Source organism: Geotrypetes seraphini, chromosome 8, assembly GCF_902459505.1.
Source record: "Geotrypetes seraphini chromosome 8, aGeoSer1.1, whole genome shotgun sequence".
NCBI classification, from domain to species: domain Eukaryota; kingdom Metazoa; phylum Chordata; class Amphibia; order Gymnophiona; family Dermophiidae; genus Geotrypetes; species Geotrypetes seraphini.
In genome coordinates, this window is record NC_047091.1 from 160,444,082 (window position 1) to 160,471,992 (window position 27,911).

The 27,911-nt window shown below is 47.4% G+C and overlaps 1 protein-coding gene across 17 annotated transcripts in view; it reads right to left on the reverse strand.

Annotated features, from left to right (window-relative positions):
• ATXN2 (ataxin 2) overlaps positions 1 to 27,911 on the reverse strand; it is a 735,162-nt gene that overhangs the window by 197,985 nt on the left and 509,266 nt on the right. For 14 of the 17 annotated variants that reach the window (XR_004540365.1, XM_033955181.1, XM_033955177.1 and 11 more), the window contains 3 exons: positions 21,459 to 21,766; positions 4,792 to 4,855; positions 4,499 to 4,651 (listed from right to left, as the gene is read on the reverse strand). Coding sequence is in view for 16 of the 17 variants with exons in the window: in XM_033955181.1 (XP_033811072.1) it covers positions 4,499 to 4,651; positions 4,792 to 4,855; positions 21,459 to 21,766 (525 nt within the window). In the remaining variant the exon portion in view is untranslated. The remainder of the gene's footprint in view (positions 1 to 4,498; positions 4,652 to 4,791; positions 4,856 to 21,458; positions 21,767 to 27,911) is intronic. The other 3 variants (XM_033955169.1, XM_033955172.1, XM_033955173.1) reach the window with 1 other exon arrangement.

The window sequence follows — 27,911 nt, forward strand, 5'->3', positions numbered from 1 at the left end:
AAGGGTACCACCTGCAGAACTGCCTGGATTCCCTCTGACAGAGAGGGAACTCTGAACAACAAATTGTCCAGATACATGGGGAACAAGACACTCAAGCCACAAAGATGCGCTGCCACTACCACCGACACCTTGGTGAAGGGCCTGGGCACCATCACTAACCCGAAGGGAAGAGCTGCAAACTGAAAATGTAGCTCTAGGACGTGAAAACTGCAACAACTTCCTGTGTGCTGGAAAAAGGGGATACACAGATATACTTCCATGAGATCCAGGGAGGTCAGAAACTTCCTCGCTGAAGCAAATCAATGACAGAACGCACAATCTCCATGCCTAAGCAAGGCACCATCAGTATCACATTCACCATTTGAAAGTCAGACTAGATCTCCAATTTCGGAGTCATTCATTGGAACGATGAAGATGAGTATCTGCCTGTGCCCCAAGCTGCCTTCTGGTATGGGCTCAAGGGCTGCAAGCTCCAAACGTCTGCGGACCATGATCTGCACCCGAAGCACTACCTTGGGGAAACCTGCAGGGGCCACAAGAAAGTATTTGGTGTGAGGGCGTAAAAACTCCAAAGTGAGTCCATCGCGCAACACCTCCAAGACCCAGCGGTCTGATGTGACGGTCTCATATTCCGCCAAGAAAATAGACAGCCCCCCCTGGATGTATGGGGGAGAGCCAGAACTGTGTCTTCTTGGGGATGAGGGGGGGCTGCTGGATGTCCATTTCAGGACTGCTGCCAGCCAGACCCCCCTGACACAGGGTCTGTGAGACACAGAACACGTCTGCTCCGAGGAGGGAGGACCGTCATACTGGTGAAGACTTCAAAACGGACTAAGAGCAGAATGCTCTGAACCCTTGATGGGACGCATCCTGTTCCTAGGCAAAGCCATTGGCTTGCGGTCTTGTACACTTACCAGATCCTCCTGAACCTGGCTGAACCGACGCTGTCCCCAAAAGGGAAGCGTACTCAGGTTGGTCTCAGAGGAGGAGTCCACAGATTGCTACTTGATTTGTAGCATCTTCCGGGCAGACATTGAATAAGTACCCAGCTTGGCACATACTGTCAGAATGTCTGATAAGGCGACAGCCGTACAATCCCCCCCGGGATGAAAAGTTCCAAATCATGCAGCACCATAGAGACAGGGCATGGTGAATTATGTAAAGAAACGTCCGTGTAGCGAAGTACAATGTTGGTGCACTGCCTTGATCCCAGCAGCAGCCAATCAAAAAAGGCGTGTAAGGATAAAATCCATACTCCTGTCCTGAATATCATACAGGATCACTCCTCCATCGGGCAGGAAAAGTGTGCATGGTGACCTGAGTCACAGCCAAATCCACCTTCAGAGAAGCAAAGCATTTAGTAAAACTGACCACCAGAGGACAAATCCTGGTCATGGCCCTAGCGCAAAACAGGGAACCCTCCAGGCCTCCAGGTTACCCCAAATCTCCGACATGATATGACCCGCGTCGGGGTATCAAAGAAAAGAGGCAGGCTGCAGCCTCCTAATCACTCCTGAGAAAACATTTCTGTGGGACTGGCTGAGCCCAGCAGGGACCAGTCCTGCAGTGGGAGATGATGCGGTATATAAACTTAAGGTTTAGTTTAGTTTAGTTCTGTAATGATGTCCACCAGACAAGCAGGGAATAGGAACATGCATGCTGTGGGATTGTCAATCAAGTCCCAAAATCCACACAGAGCCTGAACACAGAGCTCCAAATATTCCACACTAGCGGCCGCCATTGAACGTCCCTGTGAAAGCAGAGGGATCGGGAGAGCACCCAACGCTAATGCAGGCATCGCCCTTTGGCGCTCCACAGTTCCTGCAGGGAGACCAATCAAGAGATCCGTGCTGAGCAGTGGCGACATCCCCACAGAATGCTAAATGTTGGTGGGACTATTACAGGCATGGACTGTTTCCGAATAATGCCTTAAAGAGCCTACGCACAATTCCAGGGGAAAAGGACGACTCCTGCGGCAAAAGCTGCCCTGTGTTCCTCAGAATTAAGGTACTTTGAGGACTTATCAAATCTTTCTCTGGAAACACGCTTGCGTTACACCAAAACACCACCAGCACTCACCTGTGGGCCCCCAAATGTGATTTTCACGGAAATTTGGGCAGAAGGCTCAATGAGAGGCTCCCCTGAGGCGAAGGGAACTGCTTCCATACAAATTTAGAACCTCCTTGGGGGCCGCAGAGCACACAGAATGCAGCTGCGCAACAGACAGTCATCTGCCACAAACAAGTAATGATATCAATACATCTCAACCTGGGAAGGCCATCTGTGAAGTTTGGAGCAAAAACGAAGCTCCTTACTATAAAAAATATAACTTTATTCAAAACTGGAAAATCCAAGATGGCTACTGGGTGCCAATTTTGCAATAAAATCGCCCAGGAAAAGAACAAGGAACCCCTGAAAATGGCGATTTTAGGAATTTAGAGGGGGGGAGGGGTTAGGGCATGCAGGGGAAATCACCCCCCAAAAACATTTTAAGACCCCCCAAAATCGACAAAACAGACTGTCATGCTGTTTACTCACTGTGATACAGAGATGCAGGGAGAAATGCAGGCAAAGCTATAAATAGCATGTAAAGAGATCAAATGCCTCAGGAAGCTGTAAAGCAGCATTTCAAGTCTTCTGACTGCCCCACTGGCCTGACCACCAAGGTCAATGACCTCCGCCACCTTTAGATTCGTCACGCAACTACCTGCGGAGGCACGCAGTCGGGCTCCGGTCCTGGGCGCGCTTCATGGAACTACTCAGCCTGCGCTGCACCCACTAGCGGACAAACCTGGGGTGAGCTGGCTCCTGATCCTGGAGCCCCGATCTGTCCAGCAGGCTGTCCAGGGGGACTTACTACCACGCAGGGAACCCCCCAGAAGCAGACGCTCTCCAACCGTCTGTGATCTCCCGCCACAAGGAGGTCCCCACACGGAACCTCCATAGCACGATGGCTGACTCGTGAGGGAAATATTGGAAACATTACTGAAACTATCCAAATAAAACATGAGCAGAAGAAATAAACTTCTACAGGCTTAGCTTGTAAAAAGCTAAAACTAGATTCTACTGAGCATGCTCCAAGATGTGCTAGCAGAGGGGAGGGGATATGACTTCAATTATTTAAAGCTTTCTACAGTGCCTGGTGGCTGAAGATGCATAACCCACTGGTCCCGGAATAAAGTGGGATTGTACAAGAACAAAAGTTTTTGGACAGGCCGGGCTCCTTTCAGGGAAAAGATAAAGGGGGTACCATCTTATTTTGGAAGATGCATATTACAAAATCAGACGACACCTGAACCTCCAAGTGTACTGGCATTGGTGAAATCATTTCAATTTATTGGCTACTTGAGAGGCACAGGATGGAAGAAGGTTCCTTAAATGGAAAACTCATTATTTGAAAGTGTGGTAACTTTACTTAAAAAGTCTCTCCCCACGAGGATGCAGTCTTTTTTAAATCTTGGATAATTTGTAACATCACAATATCTAATGTGAACACACTAGCAATACTTTGACTGGAGGAAAGGGGTAAAACTACAGTAGTTTATGAGGTAATCAAATTTTTTTTCAGGATCAGTGCAGAGTAGAGGTCTGCATGGGAACGGAGATCGCGGGAATCCTGTGGGTCCCACGGGAATCCCCCCTAACCCACAGGACTCCCACAGGGACCCCCTGTGGCCCACAGGACTCCCACGGGGACTCCCCTCTAGCTAACAGGACTCCCACAGGGATGGAAGGCTTTGGAAGCAGGGTTCGTCCATATAATATAATGGACACGTCAACCTTAGTAAAAGAGGGGGTTTATAAGTTAATTCCATGAATAGAAAACAAAATAGAGTTCCACCAAAGAGATTCCACAAGGAAAACAGCAGCGCAAACACAAAAGAAACTGTGGAATTGATGATCCTGTCAGAAGTAATTGCTGCTTTTTATGGGGACGGACGGGGATGGAGGTAATTCCTTGCGGGGATGGGTGGGGACAGAGAGGATCCCGACGGGGATGGGTGGGGATGGAGAGGATCCTGATGGGGACAAGTGGGGATGGAGAGGATCCTGGCGGGGACGGGCGGGGATGGGTGGAATTTCTGTCCCCGTGCAACTCTCTAGTGCAGAAGGTCACAAGAGTAAGGACCTCTGCTTGTTAACTGCATGCAAGGTAGCTCCTTTTGCTGGGGGTGGGGGGTAGTATGTACTGGAGACTGTGAAAATGAAGAGGTGGGGAAAAAATTAAAACTGTTAAAAACAACAACAACAAAAAGTTCAAACCTTAAATTGCATATCAAGTTTGAATAAAACATAAAACAAATATTAGCAAATGAGGATGAGTTTAAGTGATAATTCAATAGCATCACTTATGTTCTTGAACCTAAGTTTAAAAATTATCTCCTCATAAGAATGTATACTACTATATCTTTCTATCATTTTGCACCTACACTTAACATTTCAATCTTATATGTTTTAAAAGCCAGCTACATTAAAAGTGCCTCATTAAATAACTTACCTGTACTCCTGGACTTACAGGGACTGGGTACATCATATTTGGTGCAAAACAAACTGGTTGAGAATATACTGGAGTAGGTTGTTGATGAGCTACCATAGATGGGCTTGGCTGGGCTTGTGGACGAGGTGAGGTTGGTGTTGTAGAAGGCTTTGGCTACAAACAAATCAGGAATCAAATTCATATTTTGCATAGTGCATGCTGAGTCTAATGTTCTTAAGTGTTATTCAGTCTTCAGTAGCTCAGAAAATGTCAAAATTAACAAATATTAAAAAAACAAAACCAAAACAGATTACCTGAGCAAATGCCCGTGGATTGAATTCCTTTGCATTGGGATTCAGTGTAGATTTTCTAACTTGCCTGAACAAATTAAAAATGAAGTCATGTAAACTTCAGTTAAGAAATGCATGCAAATATGTAAAACATTGGCGCAGCCAGACCCAGTATTTTGGATGCACCCTCCCCCCTCCTTTGATACTGAACAATGAGATGGAAGGGAAAAAAAGAAACGCTGCATCTCTCTCTCCCTTCCACCCCAAGGCCTAACATTTCTCCCTCCCTTCCATCCCCTGATCCAACTTCTCTCCCTTTCTCTTCTCAACTGTCCTCCATTCCATCTCTTCCCCTGCCTGCCTTCCTTCCCCCAGGACCATCATTTCTCCCTTTCTCTTCCCAACAGTTCTCCCTTCAAATATTTTCCTCTTCTTCTACACCACCCCAGGTCCAACTTCCTTCAGTCCATTGCCTACCATCTCTCTCTCTCTCCTCTGTTTCTAGCCCCATAAGCTCTCCTCCCCCTCCCAATCTAGTACTGCTTTAATACCCTCTCCCTACGTATTTAAAAACAAAAAACAAACACACAACCCAGTTAGTCTAGAAAGCTTCCTCGGCCCAGCATGTCCTCCTCCTTCTCTCCGTGCTGGTCCGATGCCGCCCTCACCTTCTGTCATGCTAAAAATTCTGCCGGCCTCGGCAGTGATTCAGCAACATTGCCTGTGACTCCCTTTCCTGCTTTCCGTCTGCCGTGGTCCACCTGGACAGAAACAGGAAGTTGCATCATTGGAGACAGACCACAGCAGATGGAAAGCAGGAAGGGGAGCCATGGGCAACTTGACTGGATCACTGCTGAGGCTGGCAGATTTTTCAGCATGACAAAAAGTGAGGGTGACATTGGACCGGCACGGAAAGAAGAGGGAAGACATGCTGGGCCAGGCCACGGGGACCACCCAGAGCCTTGGGGCTGGGCTGTGAGAAGGGGAAGTTTCCGGACCATGACTCCAAGGCAGGGAGCACTACCGCAAGCCATATAAAATGGCCCGCGGGTCTTGTGTTTGACACATGTGGTCTAGAGCAGTGGTTCTCATCCCTGTCCTAGAGAACCACCATGCCAATCGGGTTTTCAGGCTAGCCCCAATGAATATGCATGAGAGAGATTTGCATATAATGGAAGAGACAGGCATGCAAATCTGCTCCATTCATATTCATTAGGGCTATCCTGAAAACCCGATTGGCCTGGTGGTCCTCCAGGACAGGGTTGGGAACCACTGGTCTAGAGGAAAGAGCAGTGTGGTGCCAGGCCCACTTGTAGCTATGCCACTGATGTAAAACACAGCTCTACATCATAATATCAGAGTCCAAACATTTTGAGTAAGAATTATAAAAAAAAACCAACAGATCATGGCCATATTTTATGTCTGCAATACTATTTCAGTTATGTTTAGTTTCAATTGCTCATCATAGATAACCCAAAAGAAACACCCCATATAAAATATTACTGCTCACAATATATGCCTTAGATCCATTCTCTTCTAACTTCAGGCCACATTTTGGACTAGATTCAGTAAACAATGGCCAAATTTGGGTGCCCAAAAAAGTAATGCTTAACACTATTCTATAAACACCACACTGAATTCAGCAACATTTATAGAATAACACATAGCACTAGAATCCACGCCCAACTCTGTGCACAAGGATTTACACCAGCTGAAGCCTGGCACCCTGCGAGACACTGCCAAGTCTCCTAGGTATGCTCCACAGCTTGCGCTCAAACTTTTGTTCAGCAGAAGGAGAAAGATGGGGATGGCCCTAAGCTCCTGTGAAGCCAATGCAGGCTGGCTGATAAGTACCACTAGGGATTGGCCAGCCAGCTGCAGACCTAAGTCTGTGTGATCCCAATTCAGGCAGAGCTGAAGAATCGCTCCGAGCACAAGAAATCCCGAAAAAAGAAAGTAAACACTGAATAAAATGGAGAAAGCAGAACAAACACTCCTGCTTGCATACGTGGAAAAGGAAAAAACTAGATGGAGTAGAGAGCACAGTGAAGTACAGCAGAGGCACAGAGAAAAAAATCCAGAGTGGATTCCTTCTGCACATGGCACACAGACATGGGGACACAACCGCAATCCAGTCGGGTTTTCAGGATTTCCCCCAATTAATATGCATGAGATCTATTAGCATACAATGAAAACAGTGCATGCAAAAAGAACTCATGCATATTCATTGGGGAAATCCTGAAAACCTGACTGGATTGCGGCCCTCGAGGAGGGACTTTGACACCTTTGGTCTAGAATGTCTCACCCATTGCTCTGGAACACTACTTATATCTTTAGTGAACACCCCTTACCCATCCATACCCCATCCCATACCTCATTTTTAGTTGTGTGCATCTTTTTTAAAAAAAAATTTATTTATTTATCATTTTTCAATAACATCAAGTATCCACTTGTACAGAAAGGTAAAGTTAGACAGAAAATAAATTACAATACAAATTATAATCTACTAACCCATTATGTCTTAACTTTAACTCAACTCCTCAATTGGATCCAAGATGTAAAATCAGCAAGCATTTAACAAAGAAATAGAATAAAAATACTAACAATATGTTAGCTGAGACAGGAAATCAAACAATCTAAGAGTACTTCAAATTCCTCCTCCTATTTTCAGTCGAGCAACTGACAAGAAGGTTGTCAGTTGGCTAGGTTAAAAAAAACACATATTTTTGCATTGGATAAACTATCACACATTTACATGGGTGACAAAGAAAATAAGTTGCCCCAAGAGCAATAACACCTGGCTTTAACAACAAAAATTCACGACGACGTTTTTGTGTTTCTCATGACAGATCCGGGTACATTTGTATTTTATACCCTAGAAATTCTTTCTGTCTATTTCTAATGAAAAGTCTTAATAACCAATTCTTATCCGATGCTAAGGCAACTGTAAGAAGAAGGGTGGCCGGTTTTGCGGCTTCCCAATCTGAAAGTTCCAGCATTGTAGAAATATTAAGCGATTGTTGATCATCTTCCTTTAGCTTTTCTAGGAGTTACTATTGATAAAGATCTCACTTTCCACGATCACATCAGCTCGGTTGCTAAGATTTGCTTTTTCAAACTTCGTCTTATCCGCTCTCTAACTTCGATCCTAGAGACAGATGCAATCAAAATTCTAATTCATTCTCTAGTTATTTCCCACCTTGATTATTGCAACTCTCTTTATAACGGACTTCTTCAGAAAGAAATTTGACATTTACAACTAATTCAAAAAACAGCAATAAAACTCATCTATAAAGCTGGTAAATTTGACCATGTTACCCCTCTTCTGAAGGAAGCACACTGGCTCCCCATTACACACCGCATCACTTACAAAACCATTCTGCTCACTTTTAAAATCAGACTCTCTCACCTGCTTTCATACCTAGACAAGCTCCTCATCCCACAACGCTCAGTACGTCTCCTAAGGTCAGCCGATCAGAAACTCTTGTCAATTCCCTCTATAAAAGATTTCTTCTACACTAGGAAAATAAACTTCGCAGTAGTAGCTCCAACCTTGTGGAATGCTCTGCCACAGCTACTCCGATCCGAAAATCAACTTGACAAATTTAAGATAAGCTTGAAGACCTTCTTATTTAGCGATGCTTTTTCCTGTGTTTAGATTTTCCTTTACATACATATATCTTTTTTTTTTTTCTTTCTCCCCTTTCTTCCATTCTTCATCTTTTTCTTCTTTTTATATTCAAGCAACCGCTTTTACAAAGCGATCCCACCCTATTTGTTTTACCCTCTTCCCTCTTTCTCCTTTCTTCTTTTAACATGTAACTTTCCCCCCATCCTTCCCATTCTCCCTCACCTTCAAGTCTGTCTAGTTAATGTCTTCAGTGTAAACTTTCATTATTTTATATTTATTTATTTAATTTTTCTTTCAAATTTTTATTGTAAACCGGCCAGATACTTGTTGATGGTCGGTATATTAAAAGCCAATAAACTTGAAACTTCCCTTTTAATAGGTGAATAATAAACTTGGGTGAATGGCGGTAATAAGTCTTCAGTAATTTCAAGCACCTCCATCATATAACGTTTCAACATGTCTCTCGGAGATGCAGAAGCAACTCTGGGAAAGTTACCGTATTTTCGCGGATATAACGCGCACCTGTGTAAAACGCGCACAGGGGTATAGCGCGCAGAAATCACGATGATATGTACCAAAACTTTTCTATACCGCGCTCAGGCATATAACGCGCATGATGCCCGACGCTCCTTTCGCCCGCCCTGACTTTCCGTGCGCTGTCCCGACTCTCCGTTCACCCCCCCTGACTTCCGTGCACTGCCCTGACTTTCCGTGCGCTGTCCTGAATCTCCGTTCACCCCCCCTGACTTTCCGTGCACTGTCCCCCCTTGAAGTCCTGTCCCCCCTTGAAGGTCTGTCCCCATCCTGAAAGCCTGATGCCCCCCCCCGACGTCCGATACATCCCCCCCCCGGCAGGACCACTCGCACCCTCACCCCGAAGGACCGCCGACTCCCCAACAATATCGGGCCAGGAGGGAGCCCAAACCCTCCTGGCCACGGCGACACCCTAACCCCACCCCGCACTACATTACGGGCAGGAGGGATCCCAGGCCCTCCTGCCCTCGACGCAAACCCCCTCCCCCCAACGACCGCCCCCCCCCAAGAACCTCCGCCCGTCCCCCAGCCGACCCGCGACCCCCCTGGCCGACCCCCACGACACCCCCACCCGCCTTCCCCGTACTTTGTGTAGTTTGGCCAGAAGGGAGCCCAAACCCTCCTGGCCACGGCGACCCCCTAACCCCACCCCGCACTACATTACGGGCAGGAGGGATCCCAGGCCCTCCTGCCCTCGACGCAAACCCCCCTCCCTCCAACGACCGCCCCCCCCCCAAGAACCTCCGACCGCCGCCCCAGCCGACCCCCGCGACCCCCCTGGCCGACCCCCACGACCCCCCCCCCCCCCCTTCCCCGTACCTTTGGAAGTTGGCCGGACAGACGGGAGCCAAACCCGCCTGTCCGGCAGGCAGCCAACGAAGGAATGAGGCCGGATTGGCCCATCCGTCCTAAAGCTCCGCCTACTGGTGGGGCCTAAGGCGCGTGGGCCAATCAGAATAGGCCCTGGAGCCTTAGGTCCCACCTGGGGGCGCGGCCTGAGGCACATGGGCCAAACCCGACCATGTGTCTCAGGCCGCGCCCCCAGGTGGGACCTAAGGCTCCAGGGCCTATTCTGATTGGCCCACGCGCCTTAGGCCCCACCAGTAGGCGGAGCTTTAGGACGGATGGGCCAATCCGGCCTCATTCCTTCGTTGGCTGCCTGCCGGACAGGCGGGTTTGGCTCCCGTCTGTCCGGCCAACTTCCAAAGGTACGGGGAAGGGGGGTGGGGGGGTCGTGGGGGTCGGCCAGGGGGGTCGCGGGTCGGCTGGGGCGGCGGTCGGAGGTTCTTGGGGGGGGCGGTCGTTGGAGGGAGGGGGGTTTGCGTCGAGGGCAGGAGGGCCTGGGATCCCTCCTGCCCGTAATGTAGTGCGGGGTGGGGTTAGGGGGTCGCCGTGGCCAGGAGGGTTTGGGCTCCCTTCTGGCCCAACTACACAAAGTACGGGGAAGGCGGGTGGGGGTGTCGTGGGGGTCGGCCAGGGGGGTCACGGGTCGGCTGGGGGGGGGGCGGTCGTTGAGGGGAGGGGGTTTGCGTCGAGGGCAGGAGGGCCTGGGATCCCTCCTGTCCGTAATGTAGTGCGGGGTGGGGTTAGGGGGTCGCCGTGGCCAGGAGGGTTTGGGCTCCCTCCTGGCCCGATATTGTTGGGGAGTCGGCGGTCCTTCGGGGTGAGGGTGCGAGTGGTCCTGCCGGGGGGGGGGGGATGTATCGGACGTCGGGGAGTCAGCCGGGCAAGAGGGCTTGGGCTCCCTCTTGCTCCGATCGTGGATGCGGGTGCGGGTGGGAGCGCGTGCGAGCGGTCGTTCGGGGTGGGGGTGCGAGCGGTCCTGCTGGGGGGGTGAATCGGGCGTCGGGCGGGGTGGGAACTATGTTTAAAAACTTTTCTATACCGCGCTCAGGCATATAACGCGCGAGGGGTATGCGCGGTAGGTAAAATCGCGTATAACGCGCGCGTTATATCCGCGAAAATACGGTAATCAATCTAAGGTTATTGTTACGGGAAAAGTTTTCAAAAGATTCCAATTTTCTTCTTAAATTGATATTATCTCTCACCAGTGCTTCTGTAATTTGTTTGGAAACTTTCATTTCTTGGGAAGAATTTAATGTCGAATTTTTCAGGTCTTGTAGGTCAACTTTAATATTCTTAATTTCATTTCCTTGAGTATTAATTTTATGCTCTAACTGAGAGAGCGGAGGATTAATTGTTTTAGCTAAATCTGTCACAAGATCCCAAATAGATTCAAGGGTTACCTCTTGGGGTTTTTTCAATGTAAAAGAAAGTTTTTTTAGAAGAAAAGTCAATATTCTCACCAGCTGGAATTCCCTCTTGGCTGCTGCTCTCCTGCTCACAAACAAATTGCGGTGCTGGCAAGTCCTCATATTCTGGAGGAATACCCTGTAGATACAGGGATTCCACCTCCAAGCTCCTCTCTATGGTCCCATTAGCCTCCGGGGAGAATCTCTCAATGACTTCCGATGGCTTCTCCACCCACGGGGAGCTGGAAATCCAGGGAGGAGGGGGAGGCACTCCAGCCTTGGGGCTCAAGGTGGTATCTAAGCCCAAGGAGGACGCCTCTGTCTCGCTCCAGAGCGTCTCCAGCGGGCGTGCCGAAGCTCCTGTGATGTCCTGCATTCGGCGCAGGAGCTCGTCTATATTACCAAAAGCGGCCGGACCCGAACGCCGCAAGGCTCCAGCGGCACTGCGCCCTCTCTGCTTCGGCATTTTGCAGGTATTGAAAAAGAAAACAAGTTTTGACGAGCGCTCTGAAGCGGAACGCTCAGTCCAACAGTTGATCCGCCATCTTGGATCAAGCTCTCTGTGTGCATCTTTATAGAAGCAGCATGTGTAAATCTTAACTGAAGCCAATTAATTAATTTATTTAAACAGTTTGCATTGCACTATCTTGCATTCTAGGCAGTGAACAATTAAAACATTCACAATAAAATTACAGTAAAAATACAAATCACAGCACAACCCATATCATCAGTATATCTCTGACTTAGGCCTGAATGCACTAAAGATAATTGGTAATACCGACTAGCCGATTTTGGACGAGCGATCGATGCACTACCAACTTTGCATGCAAACCCGACAGATCAATTGTTCAGTGAATGATTGACACATATGCAGAGCCCTAACAGCAGTGACAGAGAAAGCAGCCTCCTGTCAGTGCTTTTAGGACTTCTTTTTTTTTAATGGCACAGATATTATGTGTGTGTTACACATGCACAACCTGCCCCATTAAAATAAAAAGCCCCCCGTGCTGATGGTCCTCCCCAACGCACCCCCCCCATGGCAGCAAAAATGGCAGGAGGGATGCCTACTCCTTCCTCCCTGGCCGAATACCCCCATGCCACCGACCCCTCCCCAAACCAATCCCCTCCCCTTCCCCCCAAATAGGCAAGATGCCCACTCCCTCCTGCCACGCAGAACACCCCTACACCATGCCCTACCCCCACCCCGCACCAGGCATCACCGAGCCACCGTTCCCCCCTAAACCTCCCCCCCAACATGCCTTTTTGAAAAGTTGGAAGCCCACTCCAGGCTCCTGCTTCAGGTCTGCCACTCCAAAATGGAAGGCCTTCCCCTCCCCGGTGCATCATGTGATGCAAGGGGAGGGGCCAAAAGCCCTGAAAGGTTCAGACATATAAGGTTCCTCCCAAGGCCACACTCCAATATCCAGAGTCCGACGACTGAGAAAATCTGCCTGAACAATGTCCATTCCAGCCATGTGCACTGCAGACAGCGCCAGTAGATGGCTCTCCACCCAAAGGAAGAGAAGCTGAGCTTCCATGCTCAAGTAGACACTCTGGGTGTCCCCTGCCAGGTGACAAAAGCCAGTGCCATGGCAGGTATCTGAGAAGACTCGGACGGCTCAATGATGGAGCCAACCTTCAAAGTGGAGGAGAGACAGTTGAATCGCCCAAAGTTCCAGGAAATTGAGCAACCACGTGCGCTCTGAGGGAGCCCACTGGTCTTGAACAGGGACAGTACTACACCCCACCTCCCAGCCTTGCAGACTCACATTCATCGTCAGAATCACCCACTCTCAAATCCAGAGGGGAAGACCCCTGGAGAATGAGAGAGATCGCAGCCACCAGGCAAGATTGTGCCGTGCCACTGATGTCCAGGGCAGGGGTGCATGAAACAGGTCCTGTTGTGGACTCCAGCACGAAATAGAGAATCTTGAAGTATACGCAAATGGGTTCTGGCCCATGGGACCATATTGATCATCGCCACCATGGTCCCCAAAACCTGGAGGTACTGGCAGGCCTTTGGGACCAGAGTGGCCTGAAAGCCTCTGAGAACCAGTTGGAGCTTCTCCTGACAGAACACGAGCAGGAACACTGTGTTCTGGCCCTTGTGAAAGTAAACACCCCTGTACTCAAAATCTCGTGTCGTTACAAGGTGACTCTTCCTGAAGTTGATCACCCCGCCCAGGTACTGCAGCAACTGCACAACCTGATAAACATCCTGACACCCCTTGGACTCTGAAGGGGCCCTGATCAACCAGTCGTCCAGAGACGGGTGAACCAAAATACCCTGGGTGCGAAGATATGCTGCCACCACTACCATCACTGCGGTGAAGGACCTGGGCGCTATCACCAACCCAAATAGCAGTGCCACAAACTGGAAACAGCGCTACAGGATGTAGATCCTCAGATACTTCTGGTGGTCCAGAAAAAATAGGGGAACATGGAGATATGAATCCATCAGATTCTGAGAGGCTAGGAACTCCCCCCACCCTCCCGAGGTAAACACCAAGCGCACAGTTTCCATGTGGAAGTGAGGCACTCGCAGCACCGCATTGACTGCTTTGAGGTTCAGAATTGGTCTTTAATCTTCGGAGCCTCTCTTTGGAGCGATGAAATATATTGAGCATCTCTAAGAGCCCAAGTCTTGGTCTGAGACAGGCTCTATAGCCGCAATAGTTAGTAATGTGCTAACTGGGGTCTGTACCTGAACCGCCTTCTCAGGGCAGCCCTTCATGTAATCTAGGAAATACTAGAACAAAGGACAAGGAAACTTTAGTTTGTAGCCGTCCAGGAACACCTCCAAGACCCAACTGTTGGAGGTAATGACCTACCACTCAGCCAGAATGGCCAACAAATGCTACCTTAAAAGTGGGAGGGAAGGCACCAGCCTAGCGCCAGAATTATTTCTTCACAGGTGCCAGTGGATGACCTCCCGTGGGCAGCTAGCACTGAGAACCGACAAACTGCGATCTGGCAAATGATGAGGGCCACTGGCCAGCTGAGAGTACTGAGTACGGATGAGAACGCCTGAAGGGACAAAAAGTAGAGTGCACTGAAACCCTGGAGGGGCGGGACCTAGACACAGACAAAGACTTAGGTCTGTGAACCTGCACACTGGCCATAAAGTCATACAATCCCAGGCCAAACAAAAAATTGACCATTGAAGGGCAACCAGGCTACTGACAGATCCACAGCATCCTGAGAGCTGAGAGAAAGAAGTGGACAGCTTAAAGAAACCCTTCAACATGTCATACAGGGCATCAGCCATAAAGTCCACACCTAAGACAGGAAATCCAGGGCCCGGGGCACAACAGTGTCATGATCATGGTGAAGCTTGGAATGGCATGCCCTGGCCACGAAAGAAGAGACTGCCGGGTCAAACAGGCGCTTCAGGAGGAAATCCACACACTGTTCCTGAACATCCTGCAGGACCACTCCCTCCCCCCTTCACTGGGGAAAGAAGTGTGTTTGGTGACCTGTGTCACCGAAGAATCTACCTTCATGGAAGTGAAACGCTTGGTAAAAACATCTGCCATGGGAGAAAACCAAGATATGGCATGAGTACTGTTCAAATGACCCTTAGGCACCTCCCAAATTTCTGGAAGAATCTAAACTATGTCAGAATGATCAAGAAAAAAGCTATTGCGGCCTCTGGTCACTCATGAGGGAACATTCTGCAATGACAGGCTGCTCAGTCAGCAGCTTCAATGCCTGCAGAGATCAAAGTCACTAAGTGAGTGGGCTGGAAAAAATCTACACATAGTGTGATCCACCCCCAGATCTGAGGCTCTACTCGAATCCTGATCCTGGAGATCCACTAGAGGTGCCACAGTGAGGTCTGGATGTGCTGGAAAAAAGGAGGTCTGTATAAGATTCTGGTGACCTAACCAACAAATGATCTCCAATTAAATATCAGATAGCCTGAATGTTAATTTAGCATTAAGTTCTCATACACTCAGAATTGTGTAATTCAGCCAAGGTCCAAAGTCCCTATAGGTGAGACTTAAAGATCTCAATATGTATACTTTGGAGGAAAGGAGAGAGAGGAGAGATATGATACAGATGTTTAAATAACTACATGGCATAAATGCGCATGAGTCGAGTCTCTTTCATTTGAAAGGAAGCTCTGGAATGAGAGGGTATAGAATGAAGTTAAGAGCTGATAGGCTCAGGAGTAATCTAAGGAAAAACTTTTTTACAGAAAGGGTGGTAGATACGTGAAACACAGTCCTCCGGAAGAAGTGGTGGAGACAGAGACTGTGTCTTAATTCAAGAAGGCATGGGATAGGCACGTGGGGGATCTCTTAAAGAGAGGAACAGATAATAGTTATTGCGAATGGGCAGACTGGATGAGCCATTTGGCCTTTATCTGCCATCATGTTTCTGGGTTTTTGAGTATTGGAGCAGCTCATGACTGTGCACTGAGAAGTGGAAGGCTGAACTCCAATTTCAGCTCTTCCAAGTTTATTATTTTTTTGATATACTGTCTATCAAAAAAAATATCTAGGTGGTTCACAGTTAATAAAATAAATTTAAAAGCAAATGTTAAAAAGGGGGGAAAAAGAAAAACTCATCATGGAATTTAGTGATGGGGATTACATAACTTGAAACGGACATCATGGGAAAGTTAGGTACATGAGGTTGAAAAAAATACATTGTAATAAAAAAAAAATTATAAAAGATGGAAAGGGGCTCTTTAATAGCATCCATAATAAAATGGTGGACTGACACCGACTTAAACAGCTGGCTTATGGCAGGGTCATCACCTGGATCAGGACTCCCTGATGCATTCCATTTAAAGGAGTCAAAGATGGGATTGGAGTCATCCAGGGTAGAAGCAGTGTCTTGAGATAAAAGAAGCATTTTATCGGTGTGCCAACTCAGGTAATCTGGGTCCAAGTGAGCATTGGTACTGGGGACCGGTTCAGTGATCTCTCTCAGAGAAGACACTTTCCTGGAACTCTGCAATGGACCCACCAGCAGCAAAGCATGATCCAGGTCTCTAAAATAGGCCCTCCACATGAGCTGGACAAATTCCAGGGCAAATCCATACGCAGGAGCCACAACCAGTCTCTGACGGACCCTGATAAGGCTTTCAAGGGGTCCACGGACTTCAAGTGCTTGCGCTATTGCCAGCTTCGTGTACCGGGAGGAATTTTCTGCCCATATCCCAGGCCCACATCAGTTCCCTGGCCTTAAAAAAATCTAGAGGCGGCAAAAGCCGAAGCTCCGCCCCCTCCTCACAAGTGCCGCGGCATGTGGTACATGGATGCTCCTCCGCCATCAATCTGACGCAAACAACACAAAAATTAAGCAGATCAGATGATTAGGAGTCTATCCCTATTGATTTTTAACAAAATCAAGGGGGTTTGAGAAAGAAAAAAAAGACTTAAAAAAAGATCGTTTAAAATCCAAGATGGCTGCTGCCAGAAAAATAGCACCAAAAATAGGGGTTTTAGAGGTGGGAAACCCGAACCATACCCCAATAACCCCTCCCCCCCAAAAAATGATTTTTTTAGACCCTCCCCCAATTTTCCCAAAGGAAATAGGGGGCTGTACTTGCAGTGTTGTACAGTACCTGCCTGTCAGCTCTTTTTCTCACTCACTGCAGCTGAAGCGAAGGGAAAGGATTTTCTGCCTCACAACTTCTAAAAGATCAATCCGGAATCTTTGGGCTGCCAGTCAAACAGATCCCGATCTTGACCTCCACACCCCCTCAGAGCCTTGACATGCAACAGGGTGGGAAATAAACAGCCTGATACCCCGAGAGATTTTACTCAGGACACCTACAGCCTGCGTTTAAGCCTCTGAGAATAGCAGACAGCAATCTTGCTCCAAGGGGAATGGACCCCGAGCTCCGAGGTGGCACACAGCAGGCTGGCCCTACATGTCCACCCGAAGGCTTGCCCTTTGACGCTGCAGTACGGCTCAGCTAGATGTGCTTCCTTTCCCAGGCAGGGATCCCCTAAATAAGGGGTTAAAGGCAGTGGCATACCTAGCATATGTGACACAAGGGGCTCATCATTTTTTGACAACCCCCTCCCCAAGCTATACGAAAAACATGGTTTTTATTAACAATCCACACGTCACACATGAGTACCTAGGAAAAGGCAGCATCTTACATACTGCAGTGAGCAGTACATTATCAATATACCCATTGTAAAACTAAACAAGCCAGACTAGTACAGATCAATCCTACACCGTCAAGCTTAACAGAAACTATGTCTTTCGAACACACAGAAAACACCTTCGCCTAGTATGGAATATGTCATCACAAACTAATCCCTCCCCTTTTACAAAACTGTAGTGTGGCTTTTAGCCACGGTGGTAACAGCTCTGACACTCATAGAATTCTGAGCATCAGAGCTGCTACCACCACGGCTGGCGCTAAAAAACGCTCCACAGTTTTGTAAAAGGGGGGATAAAATAGAAATACATAGACAAAGGTTAAATTGAACCAGCAAGAAGCTGGACTCTGCATACAATGCAACACCACAGAAACAGTGACACATGTCTCCTAAAGCAATAAATAAATAGAAAATTTTTGTTCTACCTTTGTCTTCTCTGGTTTCTACTTTCCTCATCTTCTTGTTACTCTCTTCCTTCCATCCACTGTCTGCTGTATCTCTGCCCCTATATGGCATCTTCTCTCCTTCTATGCCCCTTCCAGAAACTGTATGCCTCCCTCTTCCATCTCTCCTTTCACCCCCATTGGTCTGGCATCTCTCTCCTCTCCTTCCCTCTCCCACACCTCTCTTCTGCAATCTCTTTCTTCCCTCATTTTCCTTTTCAATTTATTTTCTGCATCCATCTAGATTACGTTCTTACAACCCTCTCATCAATTTCCTTTTTTACTGTCTACCTACAGCTCGCCACTTCTTTCCCTCACGGATTTCCCTAACTCAATCCTTTTCCCCCCTTCATATGCCCTCCTTTTATTTATCCCCTCCTTTCATCATGTGCCCTCTTTCTCTACCCCTTCCATCTAGTACCTTCTCCTCTCTCTGTCCACTTCCATCGTCTGCTCCCCTCTTTCTCTTCTCCCATTTCCTTCCTGCATTTACACCCTTATCTCTCCCATCCACACTTCCATCCAGCATAGGCTCCCCCTCTACCCGCCACACTACCATCCAATGTCTGCCCTTTCTCTCTCCATCCATCCCTTTTCAATCAGCATCTAGCCCCTTTCTTTCCCTCCAATCCAATTCCATCCAGTATCCTTCCCCCCTTATGTCTCTCTCCCCTTTCCCTGTACATCAATTCCATCAGCACCACCTTCCATACTACCCTGCCCCCTTTCTCTCCCTGTACCACTCTTTCATTACAGCAGTCCTGCTCCTTTCTCACGATGACTAAAGCTGCCGGCTGCCACTCCGACGTACTAGCTCTGGAGCAGCCACGTGCTGGAAGGTCCCGCGATGACTCCAGGCTTTGCTCCGGAAGAAGTAAGTTACTTCGGAGGGGGTTGACCTGGCAGACGCAGGGAGTTGCAGCAAGGTCCCGCGATGACTGCGTCTGCTGGGTCCATCCCCTCCGACGTAACTTACTTCTTCCGGAGCAAAGCTGGCAGACGAGTCATCGAGGGACCTTCCTGCACCTCAGCGCAGCTGTCGACTCTGCTCTAGAGCAGTGTTTTTCAACCTTTTTATATCCATGGACCGGCAGAAATAAAAGAATTATATTGTGGACCGGCAAACTACTAAGACTGAAATTTAAAAAAACACCTTTCCGCCCCGTCTCCGTAAGCTCGGTCCCCGCAAACCATCTGATCCCATCCGCACAAGCCTCAGTTATGATTTTATATTGAACGTATTTTATTAATGCATAAAAAGAAACAATATTCTGTACAATTGTCATTTTATAAATATACAGAGCAAGGACCAACAAAACCCCTGTCTCCCCTCCCCTTCACATATATCCCATCTACTATCAAGAAAACTGAACAAGCCAAATTATTACAGAATGCTACACAGAAATATCATGCTAACAGAATACTGCAGTCACACATGACAGGAATAGTGTTAGGGGAGTGCCCCCTGGTCCGAGAGAGCCCTAAGCCAGCTGGAAGCTAAAGAAGTACTGCCTGGGCTTTGCAGTCCCCAGTTATGTCTCTAGCAGGATATATATTTCAAATCTGATATATTCTAATGACAAAATAAAAATAAAATGATTTTTTTCTACCTTTTGTTGTCTCTGGTTTCTGCTTTTATCTTCTTTTCACTCTTTTCCTTACAGCGCCTGCCCTGTTTTTCTTCAATCTTGCATCTGCCCGTTCCATCCACTGTCTGCCCCTTCCAGAAACTGTCTGTTTCCCCCTGACATCTCTCCTTTAGACCCCCCCTTTGGTCTGGCATCAATCATCTTCTTCTATTCCCTCATGGTCTGGTATCTTTCTCCTTTCATCTCTCTTTCCCTCCCCTCTGTGGTTTTTAGCATCTCTCTCTTCTCATTTCCTCTGCTCAGATCTGATATCTCTGTCTCCTTCCCCGATCTCTGGCATCTCTCTCTCATCTCTGTCTTCCTTCTTTATTTTCTGCCTCCGTCTAAACTGAACTCTTTCTTACTATGCAGTCCTCAGTTTCTCTCTTTTCACTGTGTCTACCCCTCCACTATCTCACTAACTCTATCTTCTTCCCCCTTCCAGCATATGTCCTTTTTCTTTATCCCTCCTTCCATCCAGTATGTGTTCTCTTTCTCCACTTCCATTCAGCATTTACTCTCCCTTCTCCCCACTTCCATCATCTGTCCCTTCTTTCTCTTTCCTCCCATTTCTATCATCTTCCCCTTCTCTCTCTTTCCCCCCACTTGAATCATCTGCCCCCTTCTCTCAATCTCTCCATCCACCACAAGCCCATCTCTCTCCCTTCCTCTCATCTTTCTTTATGATTTTGGCAACAAGATCGGCAAGGCTCCCCCCCATCATGACACTCGAGTTCGGCAACGGGCCTCCTTCTCCTCCCCCCCGACATCAACAGTACTTCAGATCAGCAACCGCGGTGCTCATGCCAAAGCTTCCCTCTGACTCAAACTGCCTAGGCAGAAACAGGAAGCTGAGTCTGAGGGAAGCTTTGGCCTGAGCACCGCAGCTGCTGATCTGAAGTACTGTTGATGCTGAGGGGGGGAAGAAGGAGGCCTGTTGCCGAACTTGAGTGCCGTCGCAGGAGGGGGGAAGGGCCTGTTGCCGATCTTGAGTGCCGAGGGGCCCGTTGCCAATCTTAAATTGCGTTGCCGGGGGGGGGGGGGCGCCAATGCAGCCCAGACGCTGTTGATGGTCCCAATCCGATCTTGCCGGCCCTGCGCAGACCGGCAGGAACTTTCTGCGGACTGGCACCGGACGACCGGATCTGGCCGGCTGTGCACCCCCCTAATGCGTGCACCCGAGGCGGACCTCCCCCCCCCCTTGGTACGCCACTGGTTATAGGGCACCAAAGCCAAAAAAGCCCCCAAAACTTTTAATGAAAAAAGGAAAAATAAAGCAGAGCAGATCAGAAACACCTCTGCATGGTTCACTTGCACAAGGAAAAATCTGAAGGGGGTACTATACTCCACTGTATATGGGAGGTACAAAAAGCTTTGAGTGTAACCTCTGCAAGATCCAGTCTGTGGAGTGGATGTAACTGAGGTTATGGGAACGGGACACCCATGAATACTCAGACTGCCAAGAGATGATGCAGAAAATTTACTGGGCCATTCTACAAGCAGAAGAAAAAAAAAAAAAAAAAAATCGGTGAATGCAATGATAAAAATTGACTGTGTATCAAAGTCATTCAAGTCACCAGAAAACAATCTACACACTGGTTTTCTACCACACTTTTGCCATCAAAGAGAAAATAACACTGCAACATTATCAATGGGCACACTGATGTAGGAAATGAACAAGGTGGAAATCTTTGCCGATATTGCTCCTTCCATACTATGGAAAGTGAGCGAGAGATGTAGCAGTCAAACTAAAGAGAGAAAACATCATACATAGATGAGAACTGGGAACCTGGAAGTGGATGTTAGGCTCTATCAAGCTGTGTAGTCTTGAGTTGGCAGAGCTGAGAGCTAGACCAAGGAACAAATGTACCAGCCTTCACAATATACCATCAGCTAGAGGAGTTTTCCATTGAACACCACCCTTATACTAGTAAGTTCACTGGATGACATTAGATTTTCTCTACCTCCATCTGCTGGCAGGAGGAGATAACACCCACTTGTCTAGGACAGTATGGCCCCAGAGGACAAGAAAGATGGTATTGTTGAAAAATTAAGTAAAATGTGCATATACTCACTCAGAGGTATTTTCTTCTTTCTCATTGCTTTCTTGTTTGCTTCCAGGCCCAGAAGTCTGCACACCCTGGGAGGTTACCTCTGGTCCTTTCTTCAGCTCAGAGGTACTACTAATTGATGGAGAAATACTTGGACTAGTTGGTTTGCTATCACTACTACTGGTATTCACAATACTGCTGCTTTCATTCACAGATTCTTTAGATATTGTCTCAGCCACTTTTTCCTTCAATAGCTCTTTTGATTTCTCCCCTCCATCACGATTTTTGTTCAGCAGATGATCCACACTGTCAGGGCTAGAGCTTGGTTGTAACTAAGCAGGAAAGTACACCCATGTTTAAGAAGCAGCCACCCAGATCATTCTTTGCATACAAATCTCAAAGAAGACATTATCTTTCTAGATTAAACAATCTATTAACAAATGGATTTTTCCTTATCAAGATTTTTAAATTTGCCATTTTATTTCTAAAATATTGTTACAGACCCCTTATATCTTCTCAAGGTACAGCATTTGTCATGAAATTCTTTCCTCCACTTATATTGTCCAACTAAAAGCATTTCTCCTCTTCCCCAACCACACATTTAATTACAATGATAAAATAATCAAATGGTATTTTCAACTGACACATTCCTTCTGACTGGAAGTAAAAAGAGAAACCATTTTACAATTTGCCTTGAACCTCTCCCAATCTCTAGATAAAGCACAATACCTGTAATTGATGTTATCTAGGGACAGCAGGCAGATATTCTTCCAGATAGGTGACATCATCCACAGAGCCCGATATGGACAGTGCAAAAGTGTACTGTCACTTAACTTCTTACTTAGAAGTTTACTTAGGCCCAGATTCACTAAAGATAGCGACTCAATCGCTGTTGGCCGATTCTCTGGTCGATTTTTAAACAGCAACTGGTTCATTATCAAATCTGCATGCAAAAATTTGCATGGAGGTGCAAATCATTTGCATGCAAATGCCCTGACTCAATTGCTCAGTGAGGGCTTCTGGTATCTCAGTGTGTCTTCTGGTGTCTGGTGACTCAATTGTTCAGTGAGGACTGCTGTGAGGACTGCTGTCAGGGCTTCTGTCGCCCGTCCACCGAACTTATGGCAAGAGGGATGCCCACTCTCTACTGCCATCTGCCCACTTGCCCCCCCCCCAGATCTTCCCCCCTAACCCGCCCACCGAACTTATGACAAGAGGGATGCCCACTCATTCCTGCCATCGGCCCACTCCCTTCCTACAAAACTTCCCCTGCCCACTGAACTTATAGCATGAGGGATGCCCACTCCTTCCTGCCATCAGTCCCCCTGTGGTTGGGCCATTCCCCACCACTGCCATCCCCCCTCCTCCCCACCCCTCCTCCCTTCCCCCCCGTACCTTTAATTTGGAGCAGGAGGGGTACTCAGTCCCTCCTTCTCCTCCAGCCTCCTCCTTAGGGAGCAAGTCCCTGATTGGCTCAGGCGCCTCGGGCCCCTCCCAAGGGAGGAGGCCGAGGCACCTGAGCCAATCAGGGCCTTAGGCCCCTCCCCATGCATCACATGATGCACCAGAGCAGGGCCTAAGGCCCACATTGCGCAGGAGGAGACTGGAGGAACAGGAAGGACATAGGACCCCTTCTGCTCCCAACTTAAAGGTACAGGGAGAGGGCATCCAGTGTCCGCTGGTAGGAGGGAGTGGGCATCCCTCCTGTCACATTTTTCAGTATGTGTGTGTGTGGGGGTGTTCGGCCAGCATGCGGGCGATGAGGGGGCCGCTGGCAGAAGGGACCGGGCATCCCTACTGCCATATTTTTCAGCGTGGTGGGGGGAGCATCGGATGGCAGGAGGGAGTGGGCATCCCTCCTGCTGTTTGTTTCTGGGGGGGGGGAGATAAGGGCCGATGGCAGGAGGGAATGGGCATCCCTCTTGTCACATTTTTCAGTGTGTGTGTGTGTGTGTGGAGGGGGGGGGGGGGTTCGGCCAGCATTTGGGCGATGAGGGGACCGAAGGCAGGAGGGACCGGGCATCCCTCCTGCCATATTTTTCAGCATGGTGGGGGCAGCATCGGGTGACAGGAAGGAGTGGCATCCCTTCTGCCATTTGTGGGTTGCCGGGAGGAGGGTGGTTTTTTGATAGGTCTGCCTGTTTTTTATGAGGGCAGATATTTTGCATGTATAGTACATGCAAAATATCTGTGCCATGGTAAAAAAAATGAATAAAAAATACAGGCAGACCTATCGGTAACAGTGAATCTGGGCCTGCTTGAGAGCCTTTACATCCGACACCGGCTCGTGGGTCCATTAGTTCAGTAAAAAAGCTCAGAAGCCAACTAGGGGAGGAGGGAGGGTTGTGAAAATATCTGCCTGCTATTCCTGAATAACACCTGTTACAGCTAAGTAACTGTGCTTTATCCCAGGACAAGTAGCCAGCATATTCTCACAGATGGGTCTTCCTAGAAATTATGAATAGGCTGGAGGGAAGTTGGTGACTAAATAGAGAATAGATTTTTTTTCTTGAACTGTTTGGCCGAATTGACTATCCCATCTGGAATTGGTCTCCAGACATAAAGGGATGTGAAAAAATGAAGTAGGGACTTAAAGAGTCTGTTTTAGAAATGCCAACAATGGAGGAGAAATGGATTAAACTACTAAGGCTGTTATCGCTGTTATTTTAGGCTTTGGAGCACTAATGTATAGTGGCAGCCCAACCCAAACATGGCAGAATGTAATGCAGTCTGTTGACTATGGAAAGATGAAGTTCTTGATCACCAAAGGTTCTGGTCTGTTGGTATTTAAAGACAATAACAGACGCGGTATAGTTTGGATTAGCATAGTGTAATGTAGGTGGCAAATCAAGGCAGGTTTACAGTCTAATAAGTGTAGTATAGTTGTCCCAGGGAGATAATGTGGTCTGGAAAAGAAGTTTGGTACTTCCATAGAGTGGCTGAGATTAAAATTGGAGACTAATTCTAGCAGGAAGATGAGATGAGTAAGAACAACAACTCCCATCTTGAGGAAATGTTGAGTAAAGTGGATCGTGTGTGTATTAGATATCGGAATCCACTGGATTTGTTCACATAACGGATTCAATGGAAGAAGACTACTGATCAAGTAATGTGATGTAGAGAAAAAGACATAAGCACATCAAATGGGGTTATGTGAAGATTACCTGTGGATTTTGAACAACTGGAGGAGGTTGGATTGGAGGCTTTGACATCATGAGGCCCTTCATGAAGTAAGAAAGAAATAGACATGTATCCAGATGACACTTAAAACTTGAAATATAGTGCTAAAAGGTGCTTGTAGGACACTGATGGAGGTGAGATAAGCACTTACTGAAGTGTTGCTCATTGTTGTCTCCTTGAATTCTGAGATTTTTTTTTTTAGAAAGGAAGAAAAAAAAAAAGGAATTCAACATTGATGATACTTAACATAGAAACATAGAAGATGACGGCAGAAAAGGGCTATAGCCCATCAAGTCTGCCCACCCTACTGACCCATCCTCTTAAGTCTATACCTAGCGACCGATATTCCAGTTCGACCCTCGTAGGGATCCCACATAGGTATCCCATTTATTCTTAAGTCCAGCACGCTGCTGGCCTCGATCACCTGCGCTGGAAGCTCATTCCAACGGTCAACCACTCTTTCTGTGAAGAAATACTTCCTGATGTCGCTATGAAATTTCCCGCCTCTGAGTTTGAGCGCATGCCCTCTAGTGGCAGAGGGTCCCCTGAGAAAGAAGATATCATCTTCCACCTCGATACGTCCCGTGATGTATTTAAATGTCTCAATCATGTCTCCTCTCTCCCTACGTTCTTCTAGAGTGTAGAGCTGTAGTTTGTTTAGTCTCTCCTCGTACGAGAGACCCTTTAGCCCCGAGATCCTCCTGGTGGCCATCCGTTGAACCGATTCGATTCTAAGCACATCTTTACGGTAATGTGGCCTCCAGAATTGTACACAGTATTCCAGATGAGGTCTCACCATGGTTCTGTACAATGGCATTATGACTTCCGGCTTCTTGCTGACAAAGCTTCTACTGATACATCCCATCATCTGCCTTGCTTTAGATGAAGCCTTCTCCACTTGATTGGCAGTTTTCATGTCTGCACTGATGATTACTCCTAGGTCTCGTTCCGCCGAAGTACAAGTTAAAGTTTCTCCATTCAAGGTGTAATTTCTGCATGGATTACCGCTACCGAGGTGCATAACCTTACATTTCCCAGCGTTAAAGCCCAACTGACAGGTCAAGGACCATCTTTCCAATGTAAGCAGGTCCTGTGCCATACTATCCTGTAAAGTACATTCCCTTACTATATTGCATAGTTTAGCGTCGTCGGCGAATAATGTTATTTTACCATGAAGCCCCTGAGTCAGATCCCCTATAAATATGTTGAAAAGGAGTGGGCCCAGGACTGAACCCTGCGGTACTCCGCTGGTCACCTCCGATGTTTTAGAGAGGGTACCGTTTACCATTACCCTTTGTAGTCTTCCGCTTAGCCAATCATTGACCCAAGTAGTTAGTGTTTCTCCTAACCCCATCGATTTCATTTTGCTCAACAGCCTGCGGTGTGGGACGCTATCAAATGCTTTACTGAAATCCAGGTACACGATGTCCATAGACTCTCCCAAGTCTAGCTTCCTTGTCACCCAGTCAAAGAAGCTGATGAGATTAGATTGGCAGGACCTACCTCCGGTGAATCCATGTTGATTGGGATCCCGTAGATTTCCCTCAGACAGGATCGTGTCTAATTTGCGTTTAATTAAAGTTTCCATGAGTTTATACACTATTGATGTGAGACTCACCGGCCTGTAATTCGCAGCCTCTGCCCTGCAACCCTTTTTGTGTAGAGGAATGACGTTGGCTGTTTTCCAGTCCAAGGGTACTCTCCCCGTGCTTAGGGAGAGATTGAAGAGTGCAGCTAGCGGTATCGCCAGGACATCGCACAACTCCTTGAGCACTCTTGGGTGCAGATTGTCTGGTCCCATGGCCTTATTTACCTTTAGTCTTGACAGTTCACTGTAAACTTCACCTGGTGTAAACTCAAAATTCTGAAACGGGTCGTTCGCATTTGACTTAGCCTCTAACTGAGGACCGTGTCCTGGTGCCTCGCAAGTGAAGACAGAGCAGAAGTATTCGTTCAGTAGTTCGGCTTTATCTGAATCTGCTTCCACGTAATTCCCATCCCGTTTGATAAGGCGTACTATCCCGTCTGTGTTCTTTTTCCTATCACTAATATACCTGAAGAAGGATTTGTCCCCCTTCTTAATGTTCTTTGCTAGAGTTTCCTCCACACGAAGTTTGGCCTCCCTAATTGCTGTTTTGACCGCTGTAGATCTGGTCCTATATTCCATGATGGCTTCTCTTGTTTCCGTACGCTTGTAGGAAAGAAATGCTTTTTTCTTCTCCTTAACAAGGATATAAATTTAGAGTCCAGTCCTTTAGGTGATATCAGGAGGTAAACTGTGTGCACATGATGCGGTAGAATTATGTGGAGAGTTTATCTCACTCAAGAGGAACAAGGAATGAGGCTGCAAAGTGCCTATACTATATATTGGTAGGCAGAAGGATCTTGCACACTGAGTTCAGACAATTTAAGTACATAAGAACATAACACTAGCCTTACTGGGTAAGACCAATGGTCCATCAAGCCCAATAGCCCGTTCTCATGCTGGCCAATCCAGGTCACTAATACCTGGCCAAAACCCAAGGAGTAGCAATATTCCATGCTATCAATCCAGGGCAAGCAGTGGCTTCCTCCATATCTTTCTCAATAAGCCTTTTCTTTCAGGAACTTGTCCAAACTTTCTTAAAACCAGTTACACTATCCGCTCTTACCACAACTTCTGGTAATGCGTTCCAAAGCTTAACTATTCTCTGACTGAAAAAAAATTTCCTCCTTTTGGTTTTAAAAGTATTTCCCTGTAACTTCATTGCGTGTCCCCTAGTCTTTGTCATTTCTGACTGAGTGAAAAATTGATCCACATGTACCAGTTCTACTCCACTTAGGATTTTGTAGACTTGAATCATATCACCCCTCAGCCGTCTCTTTTCCAAGCTGAAGAGCCCTAACTGTTTTTAGTCTTTCCTCATATGAGAGGAATTCCAACCCCTTTATCATCTTGGTAGCTCTTCTTTGAACCTTTTCTAGTACCACTATATCTTTCTTGAGATAAGGAGACAAAAATCGAACACAATACTCCAGATGAAGTTGCACCATGAAGTGATACATGGGCATTATAACATTCTTAGTCTTGTTAACTATCCCTTTTTTAATAATTCCTAGCATCCTGTTTGCTTTTCTGGCCGCCACCACCACACATTAGGCGGAAGGTTTCATCGTATTGTCCACGATGATACCCAGATCCTTTTCTTGGGCGCTAATCCCCAAGGTGAACCCGGTAACTGTGATTTGGGTTATTCTTCCCAATGTGCATCACTTTGCATTTGACCACATTAAATTTCATCTGCCATTTCGATTGCC